This window comes from Panthera pardus, unplaced genomic scaffold, assembly GCF_024362965.1.
Source record: "Panthera pardus isolate Hobbes unplaced genomic scaffold, ASM2436296v1 HiC_scaffold_20, whole genome shotgun sequence".
Taxonomy (NCBI): domain Eukaryota; kingdom Metazoa; phylum Chordata; class Mammalia; order Carnivora; family Felidae; genus Panthera; species Panthera pardus.
In genome coordinates, this window is record NW_026526766.1 from 32,063,137 (window position 1) to 32,081,885 (window position 18,749).

Genomic DNA, 18,749 nt, shown 5'->3' on the forward strand with positions numbered 1-18,749 from the left:
AGAAAGAGAGGGAGACACAGAATCCTAAATAGGCTCCAGGCTCTGAGCTGTCAGCACAGAGCCTGATGCGGGGCTTGAGCTCACAGACCACAAGATCATGACCTGAGCCGAAGTCAGATGCTCAACCGACTGAGCCACCCAGGCACCCCTGGCAGGGAACTTTCAAAGTTAGTGACAGAAGGAACCAGGATCTAGGGTCTCCTGACCCTACTGGATTGAGACGTGGCTTCCAGTTAGGAGTTAATGTATACTTGATTCTAATTATTATGCTATGTCATTGATGGATGTAGTAACTAGTTTCCAAAGACGGCCCACAATGAACCTCAATTCTGGACATTCACACCCATGTATCATCCACTCTTGCATTCAAACTGAGCTGACTCTGTCACTTGCTGAATAAATAGCATAGCATCTGGAAATGACGCTGTGAAACTTCAGAGGCTAAGCCTTAAGGAGTTTGCAGCTTCCACATTCTTCCATTATGGAACACTCCATTTTGAACCCAGACAACATTCCAGGAGGAATGACACTCGAGCAACCACATGGAGAAGTCTACATGGGCAAGAACCAAGACCCAGGTCAGCATACTCAGCTGCGCTCCCAGCCAGCTGCCTATCACTAATTTTCTGGCTATGTGAATGTGACTACAATGGACCTTCTAGCCATCCGCCCCAGTGGATTTCAACTGTCTACTCAACTCTCAGAGTAAGAAATAATAAATTGTTTTTTCAAGCTTCCAAGTTTTGGAGTGGGTGTTATACCACATGAGATAGATGAAATGACAGAAGAAATCTCTTACCTGTTAGGCTGGAAAGAGATTTGGTCATAGCCCGTGAGTTCACACAAGTCCTTCTCAAGCTCTCGGAAAAGTTGCTGATATCCTTGAGCTTGGTCCAGAGGCACAAACGGGTGGATATTTGCAAACTCCTTCCACGTAATAGGCTGAAGAGCAATGGGGTAGAAGACACATGCATATGTACATATTGTAATAGTAATTACCAATACTAACTTTAATGATGATGATGAGTATAGTAATAGCTAACACAAAGAGTGCTTACTATGTGCTAGGCACTGTTTTAAGCACTTTAAATATATTCATTTAAACCTCACCACAATCTTAACAGATAAATACTGTTACTGCCATCATTTTACAAGTGGGTCACAAAAGCCCAGAAAGGGAACTTACACAAAAATATAAACTTTTTCTATCTTTTCAGGAACAAAATATATTTATATCCATGAAATCCAATGAGTTGTTGCAGGTAAGGTTTACTCAAACTCTTATACAGCACCTATATTATTCTGTCTTCATTGAGCAGAACAAGATATAAACCAAAGTAAATGGGGAAAACCTTTCTAATAACAATATAACATGATTTCCTTTGCCTGATGTCATTTGTCGTATGGAAAAAAAGGAAGATAGTTCTGCTAAAATGGATCCTAGCCTAGTAGAGATACTTACCAACTACATGATCAGGTTACACAAATCTTCTGTTGATATAAGAAATAAATGAAAACCTCCAGTCCATACCCTTCTGGTATTTCTAGAAAGAAGGCTTAAGGTTCTGAATTCTACTGAGCATAATAAACTCCAAGTTGATAAAAGCTTTTTACAATGCAGATTTAAAAGGGGGAATAGGAGGGGCACCTGGCTGGCTCACTCAGTAGACATATGACTCTTAGTCTCGGAGTTGTGATTTGATTTCCACATTGGATGAGGAGATAACTTAAAATAAAATCTTAAAAAAGTACACAAATAAATAAATAACAGGGGTAGGAAAGCATAAATACTTTAATATTAGTTAATTATTAATTACATATATTAATTTAATTAATAATGTTTATTTTAATTAAAAAAATAATTTTACTCATAAATTTAAATGACCAAGTCGCAATAAAACTAGGGTTTGTCCTGAGATTGTTGAATACCAGGTAAAGAATTATTTAGACAGTTACTAAATCACAGTCCCAGTAGCTTTCTCTAGTTATCCACTTATGTACAAGCTAGAACACTGCTCCTATTAAATTCCTTCCTAAGAAAAGTTTTTAAGAAAACCTCCTACTTACTGCGAGTTCAGATGAGCTGTTGAGCTTCATGGTGCAGGACCCCTTTAAGAAGCACATCCAAAATATATCACATTAATGATTTCCTCTTATCCCTCTGATCTCCCAACATGGCCACCCCTTCATTCCTCTTGCAGCATATCAGCTGCAACCCAAAGAGGTGGAACCAGGCGTGAGATAGAAGCAGGAATAAAAGGCAACAATTACCAGTGGAATCATGCTGTGAACAAGGGAAATATCTTTGTTTTCCAATTTCTTCATATATCGGACAATGTTTGTTTCTGAGTGATAGCTATGAACACAAAACACATGATTTGGGCCATTATAATGAGCTAAGAGTCCATGCACATCCTCCTGAAAGATAAGATACACTGAGATCTACCTTCAAACTACAGATCAAATTGAGCCATAGCCAACATGCTAACAAAGTGCCAGAAGGAAGGACATAGAACCCCCACAAACCTCAGGGATGCACCAGGACAAGAAGCTTCCTGTGGTCAGGTTAGGAAGAAGAGGATGTTGAGTTCCTGGGTATGAACATCAGCCTGGCAACTATGCATCCAAAATCCCCTCTTCCTGACAAGTAAGTGGGTTAGGGGTTACAGTTCCAATGGAGCAGAGCCAGCAACAGGTGGCTTTGCCACAATCAGGAATGGAATCCTTATGGCAATGGTTTCTTAGTGAGCCATGGCTGAGCTACAAAAACCAGATCCATCTCACAGGTGGATTCAGAAGCCACTCTCTATTGTACTCCTGAGCCACAGTACACAATGCAGAAGTCTCACACCCAAGCAAACCTGTTAAACACTTGATGTGTGAGGAATGAGCTAGTTCTCTTGAAGGCAGTCCCTGGAATACCTCTCCACTCCTCACCCATGCTTTCGGCAACCAGCTCCTGCATGGAGAGACCACAGAGTAAAGGAAGGGAAGCAAGCCTTGAATTGCTCAGCATGCATTCTGACAAAGCACTGCAGATCTACTACCACTGCCCACCTCCCTGGCATCTGTCATGGTTAGGTAAAAGGTATCAGGAGTCATGAATTGTGGCCATTGTCCAGAGCACTATTTTCAAAGTCTGTTGACCTCTGCCTCAGATAAAAAGGAAATATGACAATTTTTATGCCCCCCACTGCACCAAAAAACTTCTCCTGCATGTTCCTTGAGTAATGAAGCAAGTTCCAGGAAGTTATTTTAAAGTGCTATCCAAAAAAGTTATGATGATACCACTCAAGTAAGGATTCTCACTTGACACTGCTTTTATATTTGACAACAAGTTTAATAAAATACACGCACTAAAATGGGCGAAAGGGCAATCTCTTCAAATAAGGCTGAGAAAACTGGTATCCACATGCAAAAGAATCAAGTTGGATCCTTATCTTACAACATATAGGAAAACTCAAACTGAACTAAGAACCTAAATTTAAAAGCTAAAATTATAAAACTTTAAGAGAAAAACATAGGCACAAATCTGCATTACCTTGGATTTAGATTTTGGTTTCTTAAATACGACACCAAAAGCATGAGTAACATGCTTTTGAGTAACAAAAGAAAAAATAGAGTGGACTTTAATTAAAATAAACTTCTGCATATCAAAGGCACTATCAAGAGAGTTAAGAACTCACAGAATGGGAGGAAATGTTTCCATATCATATCTGATAAGGGTTAATATCCAGAATATATAAATACATGTCTTGTTCTTCATTCTGCCTCAGGCTGATAGTATAGCCATCTAGAGCCCTCAGTGGATACTTCATAAATATTCCTTAAATGCATGGAACAAATACCTGTGGTTAAATTTAATGCAGAATTCTAGACAGAATATGGGTTATTCAGTCTTATTTATTACTTAAGGCTTAAAAAAGAACAGTGTGATATCTCTTTGATGATTTATATTTGTTACCTAATACTCTAGATAAGTCCCTTGTTAAAGAGTGCATAGGCAACCAGGACAGAACCTATTACTACTGACCACTTTCTTTTTTATCCCTGCAAGTGTAACCTTTCTCCTCACATGGCCCTGCAATTTCATTGTTTCAGAAATCAACTCAGTCACACTGTACTGTGTCTAGTTCTCACTATAATCCTTGGCCTCTAAGCCTTTATAGTTTCCAAGTGTCTGGAACCTCTCCAGCCTCAGCCTCCTGGTCATTAACGGTGCCATCTTAGATTCACAGAGTCCTCAGAGCCTAACATACTACCTGCCATATATTAGGTGTTCAATAAATATGTTACATGAATGAGTATTTTCCCAGAATTGACATAACCAGGACACCAATGTCATGATTCCCCATTTGGGACAGTTTGAATTAAACACCATTAACCATCCTTCAAATTAGCTTGACTTCCAGTTCCTAGCTAGGGCCCACAGCAGTGACCACTAGCTATAGGGGATGGTCAGTGGCATAATTTTTAACAGCAGTCCACCCAGTTTCACACTTGGAATCACAAGAGGCACAGCTATCTTGGACAACACCTCAAATACTCGTTGAGAGAAATGTATCTTCTTATTTTACTTACAGCAGATGACTCACAGCCAAAGATCCACAATAAGTCATCCAGATCTTTTTCACTGACTGTTTCATCAAGAGAAATACCAAGCTGCAGAAATGAAAATTAAAGGGAAAACATCAGTCCTAAACTCCAAGACCAGTGGAGAAACCCCAAGAGAGGTCAAAGGGAAGAAGGTGCTAGATAAAACTCTCAGTTGTTTCAAACTATCAGGGTGCCATTATACCCAAGTTGGCCCGTAGGTGAAGTTGACTAGACGAGTTTAGTTTAGTTTAGTTTAGTTTAGTTTAGTTTAGGTTTTATGAACCATTTCTGGACCCCAGCAGTCTCATGCCTGCAGGTCACCCCTACTGATGCTAGATAGACTTATCCTTTTCTTCCTTTAACTTACTTCATTAAGGTGCTTATCACACCATACTGGGTATGACACCATACTTCAACAGTCATACTAGGAAGAGTATTATGAGCAAAATATGTGCCTAGGAGTATCATACATGAAAACATAAAGTCTTAAGGAAAGCTAAGAATGAATTATCCTTTGAAGGTCACAATGTTCAAAGTTGGAAAACAAAATTGTTTGTAAGACGTAGATTGTGCCTAAAATTTAAATATTGGGTTTTTAAATAAAGAAGAAAATTTTTAGTGAGTAAAGTTATGAAATCTTAGAGAATATATAAAGAAATGGAAAAGTTTTACTTACCATGCCATCCTCAAAGAGCCGAAAATTGATTTGCCGCTGAGTGGCCCTGTCCAAAACCTCCTTCACTGAGCAGCCACACTGAATCTTCAAAGTGTCAAAGAACAATTCATGCTGGAGTTGATGTCCAGCTCGCTTGAGACCTAGATAAGATAGGAGAGCCACCAGTCCCCAACAAAGAGATCTGCTCCTCTGCTCTTGGCATTCCACAGAGAAATAAAGAGGTAAATTCTAACCATTGTCTATTTCTGGTCTTAGCCAGTGTTTTGGTAACTGCTTTTTTTTTTTTGTAAATAAATTAAATGCTTATTACTATAGTAGAGAGTATTATGAAATAAATACATATAAAAAGAAAAATCACCATAATCACCATCTAGGAATAACCGTGGGTTACATTTTGGTGTGTATTCCTCTAGAACTGTAATGTATGTGTGTATGTGTGCATGTGTGATATATCATACATCTCTTTACACTTTAAAAAAATTTAATATATCATGAATATTTTTATTTTCTACAGATCAATAACTATATCATTATTTTTAATGGCAGTGTAATATTCAAATGTATGCATGTGCCAGAGTGAATCAATTATTTTTGGACATTTAGGCTGTTTTCAAGATTGTGGTATTATAAATAATGTTTTAATGGACACCTGATTATTTCCTTTAGATACATTTCTAAGAGTAGAATTTTTGGTCCCAAATGTAGGCATATTTTAAAAGGCCTCATAAAAGTTATACCAACATCAGCATTCTTCTTAATCTTTGCCAAAGTAATGGGAGAAACACTATTGTTTCAATTTACATTTCCTTAATAGTGAGGCTGAAATGTCCTATGTTTATTGGCCATTGATTTGTACATGTATTTCTTCTAAAATTTGGGGCATCTGTGTGGCTCAGATGGCTCAGGTCATGATCTCACAGTTAACAAATTCGAGCCCTGTGTCAGGCTCTGTGCTGACAGCTCGGAGCCTGGAGCCTGCTTCAGACTCTTTGTCTCCCTCTCTCTCTCTCTGCCCCTCCTCTGATCACTCACTGTGTATCTCTCTCTCAAAAAATAAAAATATTAAAATAAATAAATAAATAAAATAATTTATGCTTCATGATCTTTGGTCATTTTTCTCTGAGTGATCATCCCTCTCGTTTATGGGGTTGAGGGATAAGAAAAATCCATATTAAAATTTTTAACACTCAGTATATCATAGATGTTGAAGTAATTTCTTATTTGACTTTTAATTTTGAATACAGTATTGGACATACAGTGAGTTTTCTATTTTACTTACTCAGGTTTATCAGTCTTGTTATGTTCGAAAGTTTTTAAACAGATAAATGACTCACCTTCAGACAGAATCAAAGTGGCATTATGTACCCTCCTAGCAATATGCTTCAGCCCATGAGAACCATGGTAGATTGCAAACATGGCAGCCATATTCGCCAAAAGAGCCTAAAACAACAAACAGCATTTAAGGAACCATGTTCAATAACATGATGGAAGACAATTAGTGGGAAGGAGTATTCTCTTGACTTGAAATGCCAAAATTAAAAACAGGGACAAAACAAAATGATCTGCATTAACTATGAGAGGGGGAGACCATTCTTAACCTACCTGACTATCTGAGGGGCAAACACAACATCCAATATACCCAGATCAAATTTGACGACTATAAAGGAGAAGGTTCATTGATGCAATATAAACATGTCACTCATAAGGGGAAGATCAAGCTGTCATTAAATATTGATGGGCAATATTTAATGTTGCAAGATATGGAGCACTAAAGTCATCCGGGAAAAAAAGTGATATCCAAGGATTTTATACTCAATCAGTTATTCAAGGATAAAACCAACAAGGAATTTTCAAATATATAAGAACTCAAGGGGGCCCCTGGGGAGTGTCCGACTTCAACCCAGGTCATGATCCCGTGCTTTGTGGGTTCAAGCCCCGTGTTGGGCTCTGTGCTGACAGCTTGGAGCCTGGAGCCTGCTTCAGATTCTGTGTCTCCCTCTCTCTCTGCCTCTCCCCTGCTTGCACTCTGCCTGTGTCCCCAAAATAAATAAATATTAAATAAATAAATAAAAAAAGGTAACATATCTTCTGAGAACTTAAAGCACTAGACACTGAATTTCAGCAAACCAAGAGATGAATAGGGATTATGTGGCAAGGTTCTACCAAATATGAAAATGAAGGATGCAGTGGAATAAAACCAAAATAAATTTGCAGGACATGTATTAGGAAGAGAAAATCAGAATCTACTGGCTATTTCCTCTCTGCTCATAGCAAGGTCACTTTCTAAAGTAAAGATATCTCCCCTTGACCATTGGCCTGAAGTTTCACAAAAATATTTACAGGGAAGTATATGTTTTTGTGTGACAGAAAATAGGAAAGAATGGCATTGAAATTTCTCAGAAATAAGGGACACAGACAACTCCAATGACGCTTCAGTGAGGAAGTCCTGCATGGGGAGCAAGGAAAGGCCCCACTGTGATGGCATGTAGGTCAGGAAGGAGGATAAAAAGAGAATGGTTAGGATGAGAGACCAAAATAAGTGACAACGAGGGGGAAAATGATGGAGGCCCACCTCCTGCTTCTCTTCCTCTTGGTCTTATCCTTATTGGCTTTATCATCCTAGATCCTGCCAATAAGCAATCTTCTAACCATGCAATATCATCCTTGCCCCCCAGGTAATTGGTCCAAAACCACGTCTCAGACTCCTTCCCTACCCAGTCCACTCCATTCTCCCACAGCCCCTCCTATTTTACTGGTCTAGCACCTAGACTCTGATATTTCCAGTCCCACTAGTGACTTTTCTACTAATGTACAAGGTTAGCAGTTCAAGGTCAACTTCACAGTCAATCATCCTAGAGTGGGAAGAACACCTGAAAAAAACAGTGCTTTAAAGTTGGAAGGTGTTCATTATTGGATCTAGTGTCAGGTGCATATTTTCTTTGCTAGGCTACTAGAAGGAAACCATGGGACCACTGGAAAACAAGAAACAGTTCACAAAAAATACTAGAAACTGAAACCAACAGTCAATAAAGAAAATGGGAAGGAAAAGAAAACATCTGAAAACAGAGAAATGGACTTCATTGGGCCAAAATTCCCCAAGAGAGTTTAGACTATTGTGTGGGACTCTATACAACAACTAGTTGTTGGGGCACCAGGGTAGCTCAGTCGGTTTAGTGTCTGACTTTGGCTCAGGTCATGATCTCATGATCTCACAGTGAGTTCGAGCCCCACTTTGGGCTCTGTGCTGACAACTCAGAGCCTGGAGCCTGCTTCAGATTCTGTGTCTCCCTGTTTCTGTCCATCCTCTGCTTGCACTCTGTCTCTGTCTCTCTCTCTCAAAAATAAACATTAAAAAAAATTAAGATAAAAAAAAGAAAGAAATGTAGAAGTACTACAATACATTCCAGCTATGAAGAGGGCAAGTCAAACAATCCATGACTCTGTGTATCTAAATGCTTATGACTACTACAGGAGAATTAAAACTCAGGCCTCATAATCACAAAATCCTCTGGAAGCCTCTCATTGTAACAGCTTTGTAGATGGTGGTTCATGTCCCTTTTTAATCCAGAGGTGATTCTTGAGTAGCCAACAAATTGATGACTAGTAAAATCATTTTTAGGGGCTCCTGGGTGGCTCAGCTAGTTGGGTGACTGACTCTTGATTTTAGCTCAGATCATGTCTCATGTTTTATGAGCTAGAGCCCCACATCAGGCTCTGCACTGACAGTACAAAGCCTGCTTGAGATTCGTCCTCTCTCTCTGCTCTTCCCCCACTTGCACTCTAGTGGTCTCTCTAAAAATAAACTTAAAATTTTTAAATCATTTTTAGAAATCTTAGAAAGGCATTAGAACTCCAAAGGAAGTTCAGACAAATAAAGACCGAGAAAATTTGAATTTTCTGGATAATCTGGATAAAGTTAATTAGTATACTTAAAGAAAGTAATTTTTTAAAAAAGGAGTAAACAAAAGCTCGTGATTAAAATTTGCTCAAGACTTTGGGAGGGAGGGGCCAAGATGGCGGGGCAGCGGGCTTCTCTCATCTCTGAAATGCAGCTAACCCTTTTGCACACCTAGAAAATTGATCTGAGGAATAAAACAACAATCTGCATAACTTAAGCTAAAGGTAAGTGGCAGGGAGAGATGAACTGGGGGAGAGAGAAGGCATGGAGGGTAGGGAGCTGTTTATGAGAAGAGAGAAGAGACAAAGGGGGGAGAGTACAGGAAAAGCACTCCCCCCAGAAGTAACTGGAGAGAAAAGAGAGAGTGGAAGAACCCTCAAGTGACTGAACAAGAAGAGGAGAAAAGACAGGGTTGATACCATAAGGACTCTATAAACAGAGGAGAGCAGACTGGAAAATTCCTCAGCTCAATACCTGGTGGTGCTCAGCAGGAGGGGCAAATCCCCAGGAGCAGGCAGTGAGGTCCAAAGAGGCAAAAGGCCACACAGGGAGAAGCGGTTCCCCTGCTAGGAGAGCATTTGGTAGAGGCCTTATGGTCTCCCCACAGGCAAAGATCCCAATGGACCCCGAAGAATAGTCACGTTTGCTGGCATTGGAGGAAAGATGCCAGGGGGTGGTGAAATCTGGTGCTGGCTAGATGTTCCGATTTACCATAATCCTTGAACCTTTACTGCCATGAAATTGCACGGACTTTTTCTGGGGCAAGACAGCACCCAGCCAGAATTTTTCAACCTCTGCAATACTGCAATTGTACAAACATTCCCGGGAGCAAACTGGCACACAGGCATTGCTTGTTGAGACCCTCCCCCAAAGGGTTGGAGTGGGCTCAAGCCACAGAGCCCTCAGAAATGAGGGGTATGGAAAGACAGTCCCAGCTGAGATAAAATTTGGGAGGGAGGTGCCACCTGGCAGGCTGATGGCTTGGACATCAATATGTATTACAAACCTGTAATCATTAAGACCATATGGTACTGGCACTTGAACAGACACACAGATCAATGGAACAGAATAGAGAACTCAGAAATGGCCCCACACATGCATAGCCACCTAATCTTTGACAAAGCAGGAAAGAATATCCAATGGAATAATGACAGTCTCTTCAGCAAATGGTTTGGGGAAAACTTGGCAGCAACATGCAGAAGAATGAACCTGGACCACAATCTTACACCATACACAAAAATAAACTCAAAATGTGGTGCCTGAGTGGCTCAGTCAGTTAAACATCCGTCATGGTCTCAGGTCATTATCTCACAATTCATATGTTGGAACCCCGCATCAGGCTCTGTGCTAACAACTAAGAGCCTGGAGCCTGCTTCAGATTCTGTGTTGCCCTCTCTCTCTGCCCCTCCCCCACTCAAGCTGTCTCTTTCTCACTGTCTCTCTCTCTCTCCCTCTAAGAAAATAAATATTAAAAAAAATTGTTAAATAAATAAAATAAACTCAAACTTCTTTATCCAAAGAAGACATCCAGATGGCAAACAGACACATGAAAAATTATTCAATATCACTCAGCATCAGGGAAATACAAATCAAAACCACAATGAGATACCACCTTACACCAGTCAGAGTGGCTAAAATGAACAACTCAGGCAACAACAGATGTTGGTGAGGGTGCAGAGAAAGAAGAACCCTTTTGCACTGCTGATGGAAATGCAAACTGGTACAGCCACTCTGGAAAACAGATGGAGGTTCCTCAAAAAATTAAAAATAGAACTACCCTATGACCCAGAAATTACACTACTAGGTATTCATCCAAAGGATACAGGTGTGCTGTTATGAAGGGGCACATGCACACCAATGTTTATAACAGTACTATCGACAAAAGCCAAAGTGTGGAAAGAGCCCAAATGTCCATCAAAGATGTGGTGTGTGTGTGTGTGTGTGTGTGTGTGTGTGTGTGTGTGTGTGTATTATTACTTGGCAATCAGAAAGAATGAAATCTTGCCATTTGGAACTACATGGATGGAATTAGAGTGTATTATGCTAAGTGAAATTAGTCAGAGAAAGACAAATATCATATGCTTTCACTCATATGTGTAATTTAAGATGCAAAACAGTTGAACATAAGAGAAGGGAAGCAAAACTAGTAAAACAGTGGGACAAAACGTAAGAGACTCTTAAATATAGAAAACAGAGGGTTGCTGGAGGGGTTATAGGTGGGGGAATTGGCTGAATGGGCAAGGGGCATAAAGATGACACTTGTTGGGATGAGCACTGGCTATTATACATAGGGGATTAATCACTGGAAACTATTCCTGAAATCATTATTGCACTATATGCTAACTTACTTGGATGCAAATTTAATAAATAAATAAATAATAGAGATGCTCAAAATCATTAGTTATAAGGGAAATTCATATGAAATCCACATGAGATATCACTTCACAGTCACTAAGATGGCTATAACCAGAAAGGCAGTAACAAGCATTGGTGAAAACACGAAGAAATTAGAACCCGTATACACTAGTGAAAGTGATGTAAAATGATGCAGCCACTTTGGAAAAGTTCAGTGTATATTTATAATATGACCCAGTAATTCTACTCCTCAGTATGTGCCTAAGAGAACTGAAAACATGACCCCACAAAATCTTGTACATCAATGTGCATAACCACTTTAGTCAAAAAGAAAAAAGTGAAAACAACCCAAATATCCATCAGTTGATGAATGGATAAACAAAATGTGGTATGTCCATACAATGAGATATTATTCAGCCATAAAAAAATGAAGTACTGATTCATACTAGAATATATATGAAACTTGAAATCATTATGCTAAGTGAAAGAAGCTAGGCACAAATGGCCACTTATTGTATAATCCCACTTATATGAAATGTCCAGGATGCAAAGACAGAAAGTAGATTAGTGGTTCTCAAGGGCTGCAGGGAAGATAAAAGGATGGGGAACAATCACTTCATGGGAACATGTTTCATTTTGGGATGATGAAATGTTTAGAAATGAATGCCAGTGATGGTTGCACAACTTTATAAAAATACTAAAAATCATTGAACTGTATACTTTATTTTTTGAAAAAATTTTAATGTTTATTTATTTCAAGAGAGAGAAAGACAGAGCATGAGCAAGGGAGGGGCAGAGAGAAAGGGAGACACAGAATCTGAAGGAGGCTCCAGGCTCTGAGCTGTCAGACCAGAGCCTGACACAGGGCTCAAACCCATGGACTGTGTGATTATGACTCGAGCTGAAGTCAGACGCTTAACCCATTGAGTCACCCAGGTGCCCCAGAACTGTATACTTTAAAAGAGCAAATTTTGGGGCACCTGGATGGCTCAGTCGATTGAGTATCTGACTTCGGCTCAGGTCATGATCTCACGGTCTGTACTGGCAGCTCAGAGCCTGGAGCCTGTTTCTGATTCTATGTAGCCCTTTCACTCAGTTCCTCCCCGCTTGCACTCTGTCTCTCTCTCAAAACTAAATAAACATTAAAAAAAATTTTTTTAAGGGCAAATTTTATGGAAAGGTATACCTCAGTGAAAGAGCTGATGAAATGTAAATTATATCTGAACACACCTGACTAGATAAAAGTTAATGAAAAAATGGCTTGTGGTGGTAAAACCTAAGATGTAAGAAAACACAAAGAACATGATGCAAATTCAGAGATCTGTGAAATATCACAAGTATACAGAAGAATTTTTAAAAACAATTTAGTAACACACTTTCAGAGATTAAAGGAAAAAAAAAAATCTCTGTACCACCAACATTGCAAAGCAAGGACAAGTACAGTGTGGAGCCTGTCATACTCAAGAGGAAAAGGGGCAGCCTGAGAACACGATGCAGTTGCTTTAAGAAGCAGAGGCTAGGGCACCTAGATGACTCAGTTAAGTGTCTGTCTCATGATTTCGGCTCAGGTCATGACATGATCTCATGGTTTGTGGAATCAAGTCCCGCATGGGGTTCCATACTGTCAGTTTGGAACTTGCTTGGGATTCTCTCTCTCCCTTTTTCTCTGCCCCTCCCCTGTTCTCTCTCTCTCTCTCTCTCTCTCTCTCTCTCAAAATAAATAAGTAAACATTAAAAAAAAATCAGAAGGCTGGAGAAAATCAGAAGACAGAGAGCTCAAGGAGCATTTCCAAAGATACATCATCTCCTAACAAAAAAGAATAATTGCATCTTTATAGAGAATGACACTGGAGTTATGGGCAACTGCTTCATACAACCAATTATGAAAAGAAACTCATGAAATGGAATAGACAATGCATAGCTGGAAGTTCTCCAGAATGAGAAAATTAAAATCAGAGAAGACAGAGTTGGGCTATCTCCAGGGCAAATATGACTTTAATAATTGCTAAAAAAGATAGAGACCTTTGTTCAGCCCAAGTTCGCCTGTAAAATTAATTCCAAACATTGAAGCAGAAAACCCCTTGGGGTGCCTGGGTGGCTCAGTCGGTTGAGCATCCGACTTTGGCTCAAGTCATGATCTCATAGTATGTGGGTTCGAGCCCCTCATAAGGCTGTGATGACAGCTTGTTCAGAGCATACAGCCTGCTTCAGATTCTGTGTCTCCTTCTCTCTGTCTCCCCCTCCCCTGCTCATGCTCTGTCTCTCTCTGTCCCTCAAAAATAAATAAATGTAAAAAAAAATTTTTTTTCCTAAAGAAAACCCCTTAATTCACTTATAATCAGACCGGCATTTTTTTGGAAGAACATGGGCAGAAAGGGCAAGACAGGAGCAGTCAGCTGCAGAAGACAGAGAAATATTTAAGCAGATAATTCAACAAATGACGGGTAAGCTACAGAAAGTAACAGCATCGTATAAAATTCAACTTGCTATCAACAGAGGAAAAGTTTGTGACAGCTAGCTCCATCCTAAGATAATAGAAGAGCTCTTACCTGAAAAGAAATAGCCACCTTTTTTTTTTTTTTTTTATGTATTTAGTTAGAGAGACAGAGAGAGAAAGAGACAGAGAGCAAGCAAGGGAGGGGAAGGAGGTGCATGGAGAATCCTAAGCTGGCTCTATATTGTCAATGCAGAGCTTGATGCAGAGCTCAAACTCATGAACAGTGAGATCATGACCTAAGCTGAAATCAAGAGTCAGATGCTTAACCAACTGAATCACCCAGGTGCCCTGAAGCAGCCACCTTCTTGAGGCAACAAATACAGGAAAACCTACTGAGTTTGGAAAGTATTCCAAAGACCAATAGCTATAGAACCAACTTTAATAATACCTTATCATCTACTGACCCTGGAAAGGGTTTCTAAAACCTGGTGGTGGTGCTTTGAGCCAATGCCCTGAGAGAAAAAACTACTGTACTGCCCAATGAGGTATGGGTGAGATCTCTTTCTCTGACCCTGAATGGAGAAGATGGACCTAGAATGGATTGGATGCTCAGGAACCATCTTCTACCTAAGTCTAGAAATTGGCTGGGTCTCAAACACTGCTCCCTCTGACCTGAGTCCTGGGCAATTTCCAGGCTCATCAGGAACTTGCGAAGCTCCTCCTCTTTTATTCCATCCATTTCAAGAATGATTTTCATGAGCCCACAGTAAGAATACCCCAAGACCACCACCAACTGGTCAGTCTGTACCATCCCCTCAAGCACAGTCACCTCAAACACTCTCACTTTTCTTCCTCACCACATTCCTGGAGGGCTTCCATTTTAGCCCTAAGAGAAGGTGCCCAATAGCCACCCATAATGGACCTGCCTATGGCCAAGATTACTAGAGACACTGAAGTATAAAGTATGTACATGGACAGAGCTCCAGGTAAATACATCGTATTTTGGTTCTGACAAGATCACAAGGCTTCTCTACCAATAAGATCTCTCCATTTCTGGTGTGCACACTGGTCAGTAGGTGGTGAAGGGAAATTAAGTGAATGAATGAGCAGCTCATGTCTACAGATTATAAGGCATTCAGTGGGAAGGACAGTCATGTGATCTACCTGAGCTGTACAAATGTTGCTAGTAGCTTTGTCTCTTCGGATGTGTTGTTCCCTGGTTTGAAGAGCAAGACGATACACTTCTTTCCCAGTGGCATCTCTGGGCAGAGAATAAAACATCTAGTTAGCAAAGATAATCACTACACCAAGGGTAGTCACAAATAGACCTGCTTCTTTCCTTCCCAGCTTGAAGGGAACCCAGCGAATTTATTCGGCTGCAAGGCCATAAGGAAATAATTACCAAGCCGTCCACTTATAAATAGGGCTACTAATTTTTAGTATGTACTTTGAGGGAGGGACCAAGGTATACACAATAAAGCTAGGAACCTTGAATGGAAACTTCCCAGGAATTACCCAGGCTAATATAATGATGGTGAATGTGGACTGAATTTAAAATTAAATTTAATGAAAAAAAATTAAATTTAATGAGAATTAAAGTTGACTATGAGCTTCTTGGCACACACAGGAAAAAGGGAAATATCTCACAAAGGAATTAATTTCTTCACTGAAAATCTAAAGTAACTATACAGCTTTTAAGAAAAAGAATGTGCTGAATCACTAAATTGTACACCTGAAATTAATATTACACTGTATGTTAACTAAATGGAATTTAAATAAAAACTTAAAAAAAAAGAATGTTAATAATCTTACCACCTATCTCTAAGAAAAATTTTCCTTCTTTCTGAATACAGTTAATAATTTGGATAACATGGAGCACCTGGGTGGCTTAGTCGGTTAAGGGACCTACTCATGATTTCGGCTTGGGTTGTGACCTCTTAGTCGGGAGATGAAGCCCCACAAGTAGGATTCCATGCTGAGTGAAGAGTCTGCTTGGGATTGTCTGTCCCTCCCCTGCTCTCTCTCTCTCTCTCTCTCTCTCTCTCTCTCTCAAAATAAATACACATTAAAAGAAAAGTATTTGGATAAACACAAAGATTCAGCAGTCTTATCCTATATTTCATCAAGCTCTGGGGTCCATTTTTCAGAAAGGTTAAGTTCAATATAAAAATCAGCAGACAATAATTAATATATTAAACTTTTATTAATTAGAATAGTCTCTACCTCATCTCATCTGGTCAAGACACATCATTGAAAGAAACTAATGTAAGAATATTTGAAGACATTTATTTTTACACTGAAAAGCAAGGTGCCTCTTGCTATTATGTGATAATCCATGAGTATTTCAAAAATTCACATCATTCACTAATATAGACTATTCACTTAGGTTAGTAAGTCCAACCTCTATGAAAGGTCTAGTCTAAAAGATCATGCTAAATTTCCCCAGTAATGATCATGTCATTCATCTAAATTCTTAATCTGAGCTTTATCAATGAATAGCACTTGGGAAGATACATTTGGAAATTACTAGCCGGGTGCCTGGGTGGCTCACTCAGTTGAGCGTCCAACTTCAGCTCAGGTCATGCATGATCTCACAGTTTGTGGGTTCAAGCCCCCAAGTCAGGCTCTGTGCTGACAGCTTGGAGCCTGGAGCCTGCTTCGGGATTCTGTGTCTCCCCCTCTCTCTCTGTCCCCCCCACCCCACCCCTGCTGGTGCTCTCTCTCTCTCTCTCAAAAATGAACAAATAAACATTTTTTAAAAATTACTGGAATAAACAAGTGGCAGGCCTCTAGGATCACATTATGTTCATGATAATCTCTCACTATACTTGTATTTTACATAACTGTGTAGCATGATAATGCTTTTGAGAATGAAACTGGTCAGATAAAAAATACACCTAGAATATCAAGTCTTTCAATGCTTTCAACAACCTAATTTAATTCACTTATATGCCTTCAATACAAATATGTTATAAATTATTATATACATGGCCCAGGTATATTTAGAGAGAAATCAACAACTTTTGTGATAAGAAGGAACAAAGAAACTAATAGTAACAATAAAAGGGTAGAAACATGAGCTGCTTTACCTTGTTACCCCCACCATTCTCCCAGGCATCATCCTCACCAAACTTTCTCTGACAGCGAAAAAGGCTGCATGTGGTCCGCCATAGCCCAGTGGCACTCCAAATCTCTGTGAGCTACCTAGGGCAATGTCTACACCAAATTCTCCAGGTGGCCTCAAGATACATAGAGCTAAAAGGTCAGTAGCACAGCAGGCCAGACTCTAAAGAGGAAACAAGAGAAAATGGACATGGTTGTTCCCTTCCCCTGAAAGAAGTGGGAGAGTAGCAAATTATCCCCAATATAAGCAGACAGACAGAGGGTTGTTTCAGGCCATTTACTCATTGATTCACTAAAAAATATTTACGGAGTTTTTACTATGTACCAGGAATTAGTTGGTGAACAAAACAAATTTTAAGGCAGGCAGGAAGGAGACAGTTTTACCATTCCAGGTGATACAAATATGGAAATTAAGACACATCCAAAAATCATAATACAAGGTTGGGACAGATCTACGTGGACCCCCGCAAGGAGACAGCTGCCTACCCCCGTCTGATGGGCCCTCTCCACGAGCTCTGTGAAATCTTCCACCTTCCCCTCAGTGTCTGGGTACTGGAACAGCACTCCACTAACATCATTTCCACTGAAGTCCATTTCATGGGGTAATTTCAGCTCAATGAGAACTCCATTGTATCTGGAAAGACAGAAGACAAAGAACAATCATGCTTTTGGTTTTCAAAAGGAAATGAAACTCCGTAAAATTTGTTTTCAGTGATAGAGAATTCATATTCTGTGTCCTTCCTCGTCGCCACCCCCCCCCCCCCTCCAACTTCATCCAATACACACACACCCCCATCTCACACCTGACTGGTAACAATGCTTCACACCATCTCACATGCTGCCAACAGTCTGACTTCTGTTTCTCTCTTGTACCTTCCCTTACCATTCCCATTACCCCTTTCCTGCCAGAACCTTCTGAGAGGATCAGGAACATGGCTTCCTAGGACTAAAGAATCAATTCCTGCAATTACAGAGCTGTCTCACCAGGTCACCACCTTCACCCAGGATCAGTTTTAGATGAATGGAAAACCATCAATTAAACAAAGAGAAAGACCTTCCCTAACCATCCAGTTCCAATCATATGTGAGAATACACCTTCTAAAGGGATGGTGGTATGGGGTTGGGGGAGATTGCCCAGCTCTTACAAGAAGAAAACAGGCGGCTCAGTAGTTTAAGTGTTCAGCTTCGGCTCAGGTCATGATCTCACAGTTTGTGAGTTCAATCCCCACATCAGGCTCTTGCTGACAGCTCAGATTCTAAAGCCTGCTTTGGATTCTGTGTCTCCCTCTCTGTCTGCCCCACCCCACTCACACTGTCTCTCTCTCTCTCAAAAATAAACAAGCATTTAAAAAACACAAAAGGGGCACCTGGGTGGCTCAGTCGGTTAAGCGTCTGACTTCGGCTCAGATCATGACCTCACGGTTTGTGAGTTTGAGCCCCACATTGGGGTCTGTGCTGACAGCTCAGAGCCTGGAGCCTGCTTCAGATTCTTTGTCTCCCTCTCTCTCTGCCCCTCCCATGTTAATGCTCTGTCTCTCTCTCTCAATAATAAATGTTAAAAAAAAATTTTTTTAGACACAAAAAAACAAGAAGAAAGCAAATAAACACACTGGCAAGTGATAGTTGTGCTGTTTATCTGATTGCAGCACTAAACAAATACAGTA

The 18,749-nt window shown here is 40.0% G+C and overlaps 1 protein-coding gene across 1 annotated transcript in view; it reads right to left on the reverse strand.

The window, feature by feature from the left end:
• Positions 1-18,749, reverse strand: part of GLDC (glycine decarboxylase) — a 98,296-nt gene that overhangs the window by 41,845 nt on the left and 37,702 nt on the right. The window contains exons 6-15 of the mRNA XM_019438123.2: positions 17,572-17,719; positions 17,052-17,248; positions 15,127-15,223; positions 6,607-6,712; positions 5,273-5,412; positions 4,582-4,662; positions 2,862-2,959; positions 2,272-2,356; positions 2,068-2,109; positions 800-942 (exon numbers count right to left, since the gene is read on the reverse strand). Coding sequence (XP_019293668.1) covers positions 800-942; positions 2,068-2,109; positions 2,272-2,356; positions 2,862-2,959; positions 4,582-4,662; positions 5,273-5,412; positions 6,607-6,712; positions 15,127-15,223; positions 17,052-17,248; positions 17,572-17,719 — 1,137 coding nt within the window. The remainder of the gene's footprint in view (positions 1-799; positions 943-2,067; positions 2,110-2,271; positions 2,357-2,861; positions 2,960-4,581; positions 4,663-5,272; positions 5,413-6,606; positions 6,713-15,126; positions 15,224-17,051; positions 17,249-17,571; positions 17,720-18,749) is intronic.